The sequence below is a fragment of the Ictidomys tridecemlineatus genome, chromosome 6 (genome assembly GCF_052094955.1).
Source record: "Ictidomys tridecemlineatus isolate mIctTri1 chromosome 6, mIctTri1.hap1, whole genome shotgun sequence".
Lineage (NCBI taxonomy): Eukaryota > Metazoa > Chordata > Mammalia > Rodentia > Sciuridae > Ictidomys > Ictidomys tridecemlineatus.
The window spans coordinates 196,172,747-196,185,260 of NC_135482.1; the positions used below are offsets into that span (position 1 = coordinate 196,172,747).

Here is a 12,514-nt window from a genome sequence, read left to right on the forward strand (position 1 = left end):
TTCCGCGCATGCTCGGAAGGGCGGCCCGGTTCCCACCCGGGAGGACGGCGGGGAGCAGGTTATGTGGGAGCCGGCGGGGACATTTGCCGGCGACACTCGAGCGCTGGCCGGAAGTGGAGCCGCCAAGAGCCGCGCCGCTGGATCTCCGGGCTAGACCGTGGCGACGGCGGCCGCCCTTCGGCTGGAGGAGGACGATGAGGAGCGACGGAAGCGGCGCGGAGCGACGCTGCTGCGCGGCGCCCGGTTTCGTGCCCGCGGCCGACCTCGCAACCTGCCAGCAAGCCTGAGTAAGTGCAGCGGGACCGCGGCGCGGGCGGCGCAGGCCCCCGCCGTCGGCTCAGGGCCGGGACGTGCGCACGCCGGACCCTGGACTCGCCCGCCCGGCGCCCGCCCGCGCGGAGCGCAGAGGGCTCGCCCAGCGCCGCCTGGTCGCGGCGCAGGTGTGCTCCCCCGCCGTCGGCGACGAGCTCCGCCTGCCAGTGCCCCTGCAAGAAGTTCTGGGGCTTCTCAGAAACCTGGGGCAGCCCACACAGGGGAAGTCACTTTTGCTGTAAACGTCTGTCATCGTTCATCTTAAGCAAAGTGCATACTAGTGTGATTGGCCAAGATAAGGACAGAAACAAGTCTTTCCGTTCAGCAGCTCTTGACCTGTGCGTCCTAAGTAATAGCGACCGAAGAGAAAGGCGAGTGCGGGCTCCAAGTTTTCATGCTTGGTTTTCATCGATCCTCCTCCCTTTTGTCGTAGATTAATAAGTCATTTTTCTGCATGCTTAGATTGGTCACATCTTTGACTAAAATACTGAATTTCCTTCTACTGCATGAGAGTAGAATGTGTCCTTCTGATGTTTTGTGTCATATTATCCTACTTAGCTCATCACCCAGTCAATCACTGTTAGTAGGGGCTCGCTGTGTATTTTTAGTACATAGCAATGTCTGCTGCAGAGTTCAGCAGGATGAAGTCTCTGTCAGCAAGGAACTCACAGAGTATAATAAACCTGCTCACACCGGCTGTAAGTCTCACCAGCAGAATTTACACCACCTGCAGAATGGAGAATGTTGGCAGTAGTGGCCCAAGGAGAGCTAGAGAATCTACCACCTGAGCCGATTTTGACAGAAAAATGAGGCATTGTCTTATTCTCTGTGTGCAGGTGGCACAGTCTTCAACGAGTCATTTCCAGTATTAAATCCAAATCTAGCAGGACTCCTAGTTGTACGTACTTTTACTTACGCAGCTCTAGTAGGTAATGAAATGGTTTAAATTTGTTTAAATAGAAGTAGCTGCATTTATTAACACTACTATATTTGATCCCAGCAGTATTTGACTTAGATGTTTCATCTTCCTTTTACATACAAGGAAACACATATTAAATTGAGTTGGCAAAAGTTACCTAGCTATTGGCAGACCACACCCCAAAACACCCACTCCTTCCACTGCACACTCCTGATAGTCTGTGTGGAACCATGAGGACAAGCCAGCTTCTGCACCTTGTGCCTTCAGGGAGCGCTGGGCTCACAGCTCTCTTTCCAGGTATGCTATAGTCCCCTTGTTGTCCCAGTAGAAGGATTTACTCAACTCAGTCGTCCTGGGCCAACAACATGACGTAGTGTAGGCACAGGAAACTGTTGGACCTTACATTTTTTTCTGGTTGTACCTCTGTTGTCACTTATCTCAGGAGAATTTATTTCTATTTCTCTGTTTTCATAAATTTAGAACTCATTGAACCATTACTCAGATTCCAAGTTCCAATTCTTGTTTAGTTGACTAAAAGTTGGAGCCTATAAATACCCTATTTGAGTAGATTTTTAAAAACATTTTAGTTCTTTTTCTTTCAATTAAGGATTTTTCTTCAAATGACAGACTTCATGAGACATTATTACATTTTATGTTGTTGTTTCATAAAGGTCTTAACTCCTAAAATAGTACATTCTGCTGAAATCCCTTGTAAGGGTATAGTATTTCCAGGATGTCAAGTGCATGCATTTACAAGCTAGCCAGAGAATCCAGCTTTTTTGTAGCATTGGTTTCATATGAAAAAATAAATTCCAAGGCTTATCCCTCCAGTTCATAGATTAAATTTTAAAACACTACCCATTTATAAGTTGCAGAATTCCTGAATTTCACTATCAACCTAACCTAACGTCAGTATTTACATTTAGAGACTTGTGGTTTTTCTTATTGCTTACCATCTTCCTACTTGCAGATATTATAATCTCAGAACAAATTATGAATGCTTTGCTTAGTTACAAAATCTGACATTTTAGTTTTCCTCAGAAGAAAGCAACCACAAAATGTTACTAAGTTGCTACGTAGTATGATTTTTGAGGTATCTACTTTTGGAGGTACATAATGCTCTCTAAACCACTCAGTTGACCTCTGCCACCTCCTTAGAGGGTTACTGTTCATTTGTCCCATAGGACTATTAATACACACATTTTCATTATTGATGGCATGTGGGTAACCATTAGGGAAATAGATAATTCATTCTGTGGTGTCTCCAACACCCTGATAGCAGCTATTTGTGTTTCCATTTCAGCTAGGCAGCTGGCACGGTTTCTTACCTTTCCAGTGATTATCAGGAGAGAAAATACATTGATGTAGAAATGCTGAATCAGTTCTGTGTTGCTTATAATGTGATTGTGATTGGAAGCTGTGAATTGCCCTAGAGTCAGTGAGCTCCATGAGGTCCTTGCTATCCTTGTGATGTGGGTGTCACAGTGACCCATGAACTGACTTTCTCCTCTTTGCATTCTTCACTTAAAAATGCACATCATTGACAAGGCAATGGTGCATGTTCATGTGTAAACAATTTTTATTTTTAGACAAACGTCTAACATTATCAATTTTAAGGCCAACTGAAGGACCTTAAAACATAATCGTGTATTTGTGAATTAGGACTTTATAATTCTATTTATAATTGTTTAGTCTTATAGCAAAATTGCTTTTTGGGAACTCATTCACATAAAACATTTGTAGCTTTCAAAGTTCTTTTGCCCTTGGTGGAATCAGCAAGTCAAATATATATTTGCAATATGTTGTTCACTTCTGCAATTAAAACATAATTTGAATAATTAGAGTTTTATTGTTCTGACCTTCATTAAAATATAATTTGTCTTAAAAAGTTTTTGGTCAATAGAATGGTAGATCTGTCCCTTTTACTCTCCTAGTTATTAAGGCAATGATTATTGAAACATGTCTTGTTGGTCTTCAATTTTTATTAAAACATTACTGGGTAAAGAACTTTAAATAAATTTATAATTTATGATATAAGGCACAAAGGATTTAAATAAACATACTGTGTCATTCATAATTTAAAGGAAGCAAGTTTCTTGGAGGGAAGGCAATAAAGTTAAGCAGTTAGAAGATACAGTACAGGTCTCAAACCTTTGGTTTCAGGACCCCTTTATTTTAAAAAATAAGTTAAAAATTATAACTGGGAGTTTCTAAGTCTATTACATGTTAACATAAGTGATATGTTTCATGTAAAACAACTATAATGACAAAAGGATTATGACATCGTTTACCATTTTCTAAAATAATTTTTAACGTCTGCTTAATAGAAGACAGATTCTCTTGTTTCTGCATTCAGGATCCTTGAGGTGAAACATGGCCAAGATCAGGCTCATGCCAGGTTGTAAATATTGTAATGATTTTCTCAGGAGTCGTGAATTTCTTTGGTGCTACTCCAACACTCACAAGAGTTGGGTCCTTAAGGTCAGTTACATAGTGGCTTCTGGAACCTGCATCGAATAGTGTTTGTTTTGATGTATTAGAATCTGTTGGTTTATCTTCCAACAAATGTTTACTCATGTCTAAATTTGTGACATTCATTGGTCATTTAGGCTATATTGTTGGTTAAGACAGATTCTTCCAAATGGTGGCATGTTTAGTAGATTCAGAATTCACATTTGTCAACAACATCACCACAGTGGCATTAGAAAAGTAAGGAAGTGTTGGGGAGCAGTTGGAAACATGCTTCTGTTTCCAGAAGGTGTCTGCCAAACACCTAAGTCTGAATAATTGGTTTGTCAGTTGAGTTTCCAAATGAAAATATTGCCACCTAAAAAAAGCAGCCAGTGCAGCTTACAGTTCAGTTGTACTTCAGTATATAGCACAGGTGCTTCCTGTGTGCTTGCCATTTTGCGACACACGTCACACAGCATGCTGGAAAACTGTACTCATTGGTTGAGATACAAATAAATGAATAACATTGCTTCTTTGGTGCCATTCTTCAGTGAAATGAACTTTTCCCCCTCTTCTTTACTATGAGCTTAGGGTGATAATCCTACACATTAGCACCACTACTTTGATTCCTGCCAAGGCATTGGCAACTTTACCCATCATTGTTTGTATACTGTTACTGGAGATGTCAGTCACTAGGTAAAGAACGTCTTAGTGTTATTAGGAGCTTAATTCTGAGCTTGTGAGGCCCAACAGTGTGTCTTGAGGACATCAAGGGGTCTGTAGTGACCTCTTGAGAAGCACTAGCATAGAAAGATTTTGGATTTAATAGGAACATTTAAAGTTCACCAAGTTTAATTGCTCTAATGTCCTCTCTTTTCCAAGTATTTATTTAGATTATTCAAAAGAGCTAGCAGTATTTAGAATAGTTGTGCTGAGTGATTAAAAATAACAGACAGCTGCTTGATAAAAAAAGTAAGATTCTGAACGCTGGAGTCAGACAAACTTAAGAACCAAACAAAGCAGAAGTTTTCGCTTGGTGTCTGTAAGTAAACAAGCTTTTGAGATCCAGGTAGATGGTATTGTGAAGGTTGTTATTTTCTTAAGCTGTTTTCAGGACAGTTGTGATCTTTGATTTTTGTCTCCTCTGTAACTGAATGAACCTGTGTTAGACATACAGTCTTGTATATATGTGTGTGTCTCCTGAGTGGCTCAGGAGTTGCTTGAGAATTATTTGGTGGACCCTAAACTATGTGAGCGTAAGGACTGAAATGCATTTATCATTGTAAATAGCCTACACTATCCACACACTCTGATCAGCACAGCAGATATTCGCACATGTTACTTGTGGCATTGCCTTTTATCTTTACATAGTGTAGTAGGATGTATTGGGTCCTGATGGCCATTGCTTGGGAAGAGACTGGGAAGCCATTTGTAGGATTTTCCAGTGGTCCAGACCAGATTTGACAGCTCCTTGGGGGCACACAGTGGTATTCTGAGTACTTAGAATCTAGGGTTGGTCATAAATTCAGTTTTCAGCTTTATTTTTTTAAGCACCCATTTATAGAATAGTAACATAAATATTTTTTCTTTCAAATGGAGCCATTTGTGATCTTCAAGAACATGAAGGAGCATGAGCACATGAGGTTATCACTGGAGGTCAGACAACTGTGACCATTATAGTAGACTTCTCATTCAGCTAGCACTTCTGGCCACATGGTGACATTTTAATTTTTATTTACAGTCTTGTATGGGTTACTGTCCACCCAAACTTGAATTTAAAGACAGGAAGCATACAGAGCATTTCAGTTAACCATACCAAGTTAATCAGGACCATAAAATTCACAAGGAGACCAGCACCACCTCTATAAGGTACATGATGATCAGAATTCCTGCACCGTACATAGGATGTCACTGATACTTGAAGTTCCATACGCCAGAACTATTAAGGGGGATGGAATCATAATTGTATCTATTTGCCTGAGCATTATAATAAAGATCAGTTATGCCTCAATAGATTTTTTGAGAGGTGCCAGATATCAGTAGGATCCCTCAAAACACATCAGTTAGAAAGCACCAAAATTGTTTCTATGGTTTTTTCATTCTAATATAATCAGTACATATTATAAGATACTTATTTTTTGCTTCCGTAATACATATGTAGTGACTTTTGACACGAACACATAATTCTTAGTATGTATATATCTTGACTCATTGAATTTATACTTTAGACATAGTTGCTTATAGGCTGTTTTTTTTGTTCATAATTAATGTAATGCATACAGAACTTCGGCTGGGAGGAAGAGTTGTTTGGAGAAGTTTGAGATGTCAATGAAGTGTCAGATATTTCAGAAATAAATTGAGATTGCAGATGAAGAGACTGGGATTCACTCACACACAGGTGTGATAATTGAAATCATGAGAAAGTGAAGTCCCTGAGTGAAAAGTCCAGTGCGTTAGCCAGCCTTCTTTACCTGAACCAAAATAACTGAGGGAATAACCTTAAGTAAAGATTTATTTGGGGCTTAAAGTTTTAGAGGTTTTAGTCCATTGCCGCTTGTTCCCATTGCTTGGGCCTGTGGAGGGGCAGTATGTGATGACCCAGAGCACATGGTGGAGGAGACCGCCCACCTGATGCTGAATGGCAAGCAAGGAATGAGAAAGGCCGGTAGGTCCCAGTGTCCCCTTCCAGGCCACCTCCTGTGACCTCACTTCCTTCCTGTTGTCCCGGCCTTCTAAAGGTTCCACTACTTCCCTGTAGCACTACAATTTGGCAGCCAAGCCTTGAACACATTAGACTTGTGGGTACAATCCAGATCCAAACAGTAAAAGGAACCTGAAAGGACGGACCTTGGGAAATGCCAGTGTCTAGGGAGATAGGTTAGAGAGAGGTAGGAATGGGAGCATATTGATGCTGGAGGAAGAGTCCACAGTGATCACCAGTTGGAGGGCAGCGTCTTACAGCATGGACAGAGAAACATCCTTCAGATACAGCAGTAAGTGAGCTTTACTCTGAGATTCATGGTAAGAGCTTGCTTCTTGGGTTCTCAGCAAGTGGTGAAGGAGTTAACTGGGAGTTGTTAAAGCCACATATTAATGGGTTTTAGAGATGTTTGACATGTGAGATAAGATCTGATAACAGGGCAAAGGCAGAATTGAGAAATGGGGATCAGTCAGCTGTTTAAGATGCAGGGGTAAGGTTAAAATTACATAGCCGTACAGATGGGTGGAAGCGGAGAGGTGATAGGCTGACTGTCATGTGGTCTTCAGAGAACAGGTCTGGGGTTTCTTCCCACTGTGCAACCCTTCTACTCGGTAAAAACTCTGATTTAACTTTGACCATATTAAAGTCATGATTTCTTTTGATTGTATATGAGGCTAAAGTGTTACCAGTGAATACATTTTAGTATGCAACAGAGCTTGTCAAATAATTCTCTTCCAATGACACATTTCATAGATGCTTTGCCACACAGGACTTCAAAAGGACAACCAATTACCTCAATTATCCTGCATAATCAAGTCTTGGGATCAACTGGACACTCAGTTCACAAGATCCAAATATTATAGTGAGCCTCAGCCTCTGCTTTGTTGGAAGATATGGCTAACACGCCAGCATGTCAGCTACCATCAAGTGTGCGTTTCCCAGGTGATAGCTCAGATCTGGTGGCAAGATAACACATGGATGGATGTGGGTCTGACCTTACTTAGCTGCTTCATGCTTATCAGGAAATAGCATCCTCTGTAACACATGGATATTGCATCTAGGAGTCAGTAAAGGATAAGGCAGTTACAAATCATGTTCCATTCAGAGAAACCCCTGTTTAAGCTTTCAATGTGGTTGGGGGCTCTGTCTTTGTCATCCACAAGCGCTCACCAGTAGGAGTCTTTTTTTTTTTTTTTTTAAACCACAAACAATGTTGCTTAGAAACACAGCTGATATCTCACCTTTATTATGTTTCCAGGGAAACTGCCGAAGGGTTAACCAAAGGCCAGTTTTTATATGGAAAAGGAGAAAGGTTTTGTTAACCCTTCACTATAATTTATTAACAAAATACAGCAGGCCCACACCACGTAGGCTGCAGCCCCTGTGCAGTCTGTTCGTGTCCGTTCATGTCCATGGCATCAGAACGCCCAGTCTAGGAAAGGCTGTTGGCCCTTAACACATGGCACTGGTCATTGTGCTTTGCCATGGTGTCAGCTAGTTTAGTAAATAAAAAACCTTCCTGATATGAAGTGTGCTTGATCCAGTTCTTCGAATAACATCTTCGAGGTGGTATAAATATGATTCAGAGTAGGGAGGAGAAACAGACAAAAATGGCGTGAGGAAAAGAGCGCAAGCCGTGAGTCTGACCCACCTGCAGTGGCAGCGTGTCAGAGGACACACGCCCTCAGAGTGGATTCCTGCTGTGGAGGCCACTTCTACTGTAAGTTTTGGTGTTCATTCCCAGTCACTTGGAGTGACCCTTCTGGAACATTTTGTGGAAAACCCCCAGATTTCTTATTCCTAATCAATAAAAGACTTAACCAAATGTGCCATTTGTCCCTGACATCCAGTCTTAAACATATACCTGTGGCTTAGAATATTACTGTGTTTTCTTGGAAATCTAATAGTTCAGATAAGTTATTAGGTTATTCATGCATGAAACATTTTGATCTTGAGTATTTGTAGTCATTTAGGGATACAGTAGTGAAAAGGGAAACAGTTCCTGGCCTTAAAGATTTAAAGTCAGTATTGTTTACTGAAATTAGACATTAAAAAGGCTAGAAAAAACAACTTTTGAAAATTTAGTAGCTGAAAAATTTAACTATAGATTTTTTATCTAAACAGATGTGAATGTATTTTAAATTTCAAAATATGCTTTATCGGGCTGGGGCTGTAGCTCAGTGGCAGAGCACTTGCCTAGCATGCATGAGGCACTGGGTTCAATCCTCAGCACCATATAAAAATAAAAACCAAATGAAGATATTCTGTTCATCTACAACTACAATTTTTTTTTAAAAAAAAACATGCTTTTCCACTTATTTAGAGCTTTATATTTGTGGTGTTGTTACCTGACTTTATTTAAAACTTTGATTTGAAAGCCAAGGCTCCCCATCCCTGATTATCCAGATAATGTGTTCCTCATATTTCTGTGTCTTCCTTGTCTTATAATTACTCACTAAATTCTGGTGTTATTGATTTGAACAGAACAGACAGGAGCAGTAAAGCCAGAAATGCTCATCACAGAAGCAAAGAAGAGAAACATAGCTATAGCAATTTTAAATGTTTTTATTACTTTGTTACTGACTAACCTTATATGCAGGCATTTTAAAAATTTTCACTCTTGAACATTCAGATTGGAAATGGGTGTTAAATAGAAAGTTATTCACAGATTTTAAGGGTGATGTAATGTCAATATGCCATTACCTACTATATCACCAAATAAATTATGTTTGAATCACTCATTTTGATACCTCTGTCATAAATTCACAAATGACTTTTTGGTTTAGCTGTAGAAAAAATAGTAAAAATTTGACATTTTTTACCATAGCTTTTTGGGGGGATGGGGGCAATGGCGGGTATTAAGGCGCTCAACTGCTGATTTGTACCCAGACCTTTTTATTTTCAGACAGGGTCTCACTAAGTTACTGAAGCTGGCCTTGAATTTAAGATCACCTCTTTCCTCAATTGCTAAGGTTACAGTTGTGTGCTACTATGCCTGGAAAGAAACAAATAGTATCTTATGATACATTGTAGGACTTTAGCATACACACAAACACAAATGATCCCAGAAATTTTAATTCAAATCATTGTGCCAAAATTATTTTATTTTCGTGTATGAAGTTTGTTTTTAGATATCCCTAATGAAACTTTTAAGCACAAAATTGTTCAGATATCACTTACACTTTAAAAGATAAAATGTAGTAACTGTTATAAGGGACGTTGAAGTGCCCGGATAAGTTGTGTGAATTAGCTCTGCCCAATCTGCTGATGAATAGCTTGGCAGATCATTAAAACAAACAGTTCAGTTCAGCACAGGAGGCTTATTATTCAGTCTATTACATCTTTGAATCTAATTGTAGGCAGGTTTAATACCAGCAGCATTTGGGCATTGCTTATAAGTTTTTAATCTTGGACTTTATAGATTGCAGGAGGCACCCCTTGTAATAAAACTTCCTGCAACTGGGTGGCAGTGTTGGTTTCTCTGAATCCAGAAAAGTTCCACTTGTGGGTTTAGAAAGATTCATTTTAATAAGAATTCTAATACAAAAGTCTGTTGAGTGAAATAATAGTGAAAATCAAGTTCTTTAAACCATTCAACGCATTGTCTTAATAACCAATGTAATTTGATTTTATGATGTTCTTTCAGTTTTAAATTTCATATGTACTGAAATGCTTTTTTTGCTCATGGCACACAATGAGTTTTTAAAAATCAACAACAATTATTTATTGAAGATAAGTGCAATTTCTTTATTGTGGTATATAATAAAGTATAAAGGGAGATTTAGTGTTTTCAAAAGTTTAGTAAATAAGCCTAAGTAGATAAATATTACCTGAGAAACCTGATAAAATGGCAAAAGAACTCCAGGCAGGTTAAGATAGCTTGTGTAGACTACTACTTTGTAACAAAGAAAACTGTGATAGTTTCTTACTTTTTTATGTGTGTTATATGCTGCAGTAACATTTTAAAGTTTTTCTCAGCCTTTTTTTTTTTTGGTTTGCCTCTGGTTCTTAAGAGAATTACTGTGCATTTGTTCCACATTATCCCCCCACATGTTTATTGGTATTAAAATATGTTATAGCGATCAGTGGTAACACCTTATCATGAAACGTCTACAAGTGTTTTGTAGGAGATCCTGTACCTCGCAAAACACTGGCAATCTTAAACTTATGTTTAGTGTGAAGGACACATTATTAAACTTTTTCTCAAAAATAATCTTAAAATTGATCAATATTCTAGTATTGTATTAACTAAAAACCTTTGGGTAGAAGGAAATATTTGTTTTTTTTTTTTTAACTCTGGTTTACTTATAATTTTAAATATAAAAAGATTGAAAATAAACTCTATTGGCTTGGTTTGGCAGGGTTGGAATCGGGTAGTTACCTCTTTAGCAGAACTTGCCCTAGATGGACATAGCTTAGCAGCTGATGTGCCGTGAGCTTTGGGGTCGTGCATCTTTGCTTCTTCGCTCCTTTGCCTGTGGAGGTGGGACTATGGTCACATCCACTTCAGCCCTTGAACTCCATCTCCTCTTTGTAAAATTGAGAATGGCGTCATCATTTTCCTGTCACATCATTGAAAACACATGAATGAAGGTACTTAGCAGTAAGTAAGCACTTTTTAAAAACTGAATAATTTCAGTGAATATTTGCATTTCATAAGTATACCTCTGAAGGCTCCTTTAGATTAGAGATTGTTGTGAAGGAGTGGGGCAATGAGAATTACAGCAGCTTGTTTCTTGTGGCGTCATGTAGGCTTCCAAGGATACTAACTGCATTATTTCACAGATCTTTAAAAGTAATGGGTATATGGTGAATTATTGATATCCTTTATCTTTCTCTCTAGGATACTTACGGAGAGCTACAATGGAAAAGTCCTGGATGCTGTGGAACTTCATTGAAAGATGGCTAATAGCCTTGGCTTCGTGGTCTTGGGCTCTCTGTCGTATTTCTCTTTTACCTTTAATAGTGACTTTTCATCTGTATGGAGGCATTATCTTACTTTTGTTAATTTTCATATCAATAGCAGGTATTCTCTATAAATTCCAGGATGTATTGCTTTATTTCCCAGAACAGCCGTCCTCTTCACGCCTTTATGTTCCCATGCCCACTGGTATTCCACATGAGAACATTTTCATCAGAACCAAAGATGGAGTCCGTCTAAATCTTATTTTAATAAGATACACTGGAGACAATTCACCCTATTCCCCAACTATAATTTATTTTCATGGGAATGCAGGCAACATAGGTCACAGGTTACCAAATGCATTGCTTATGTTGGTTAACCTCAAAGTTAATCTTTTGCTTGTTGATTATCGAGGATATGGAAAAAGCGAAGGAGAAGCAAGTGAAGAAGGGCTCTATTTAGATTCCGAAGCTGTGCTAGACTATGTGATGACTAGACCTGACCTTGATAAGACAAAAATTTTTCTTTTTGGCCGTTCCTTGGGAGGAGCAGTGGCCATTCATTTGGCTTCTGAAAATTCACATAGGATTTCAGCCATTATGGTGGAGAACACATTTTTAAGCATACCGCATATGGCCAGCACTTTATTTTCATTCTTTCCAATGCGTTACCTTCCTTTATGGTGCTACAAAAATAAATTTTTGTCCTACCGAAAAATCTCTCAGTGCAGAATGCCTTCACTTTTCATCTCTGGACTCTCCGACCAACTAATTCCACCAGTAATGATGAAGCAGCTTTATGAACTCTCCCCCTCTCGGACTAAGAGGCTAGCCATTTTTCCAGATGGAACTCATAACGACACGTGGCAGTGCCAGGGCTACTTCCCTGCACTGGAACAGTTCATCAAAGAAGTGATAAAGAGTCATTCTCCTGAAGAAATGACAAAAACGTCATCTAGTGTAACAATTATATGATGCTCCCCTTTTTGATTAATGCATTGTATTTTAATTTGTGCAGAATGATAAAGAATGTTCATTTCTTAGAAGTGTGTTACGTCTGTACTTGTCTGAAGAATGACATTAAACTTTGAAAGGACCTCAGTGTACCTTTATGATGATCCAAATGGTTTTTTACATTTGAAGAACTGTAATTATTGGGATTATTTGACACATGTTCATCAAAACTTTCAATGTGGTTATATATCCATAACTTTAGTTTAGTACATCAG

General features: G+C 39.2%; 1 protein-coding gene across 2 annotated transcripts; it reads left to right on the forward strand.

Moving 5' to 3' along the window:
* Positions 1–12,391, forward strand: Abhd13 (abhydrolase domain containing 13). Of its 2 annotated transcripts, none has more exons than XM_078016329.1 (2): positions 1–287; positions 11,227–12,391. In XM_078016329.1, exon 2 carries the CDS (start codon positions 11,247–11,249, stop codon positions 12,258–12,260), a length of 1,014 nt encoding a protein of 337 aa, XP_077872455.1. In that variant the 5' UTR covers positions 1–287; positions 11,227–11,246; the 3' UTR covers positions 12,261–12,391. The 2 variants fall into 2 exon arrangements, with proteins under 2 accessions (XP_077872455.1, XP_005317048.1); XM_005316991.5 differs by lacking the exon at positions 1–287 and adding an exon at positions 415–683.
* The last annotated feature ends 123 nt before the right edge of the window (positions 12,392–12,514 follow it).

What these genes read in the sequence shown, in the direction of transcription:
- Abhd13 (XM_078016329.1), top strand. Translation starts at nt 11,247, where the DNA reads ATGGAAAAGTCCTGGATGCTGTGGAACTTCATTGAAAGATGGCTAATA.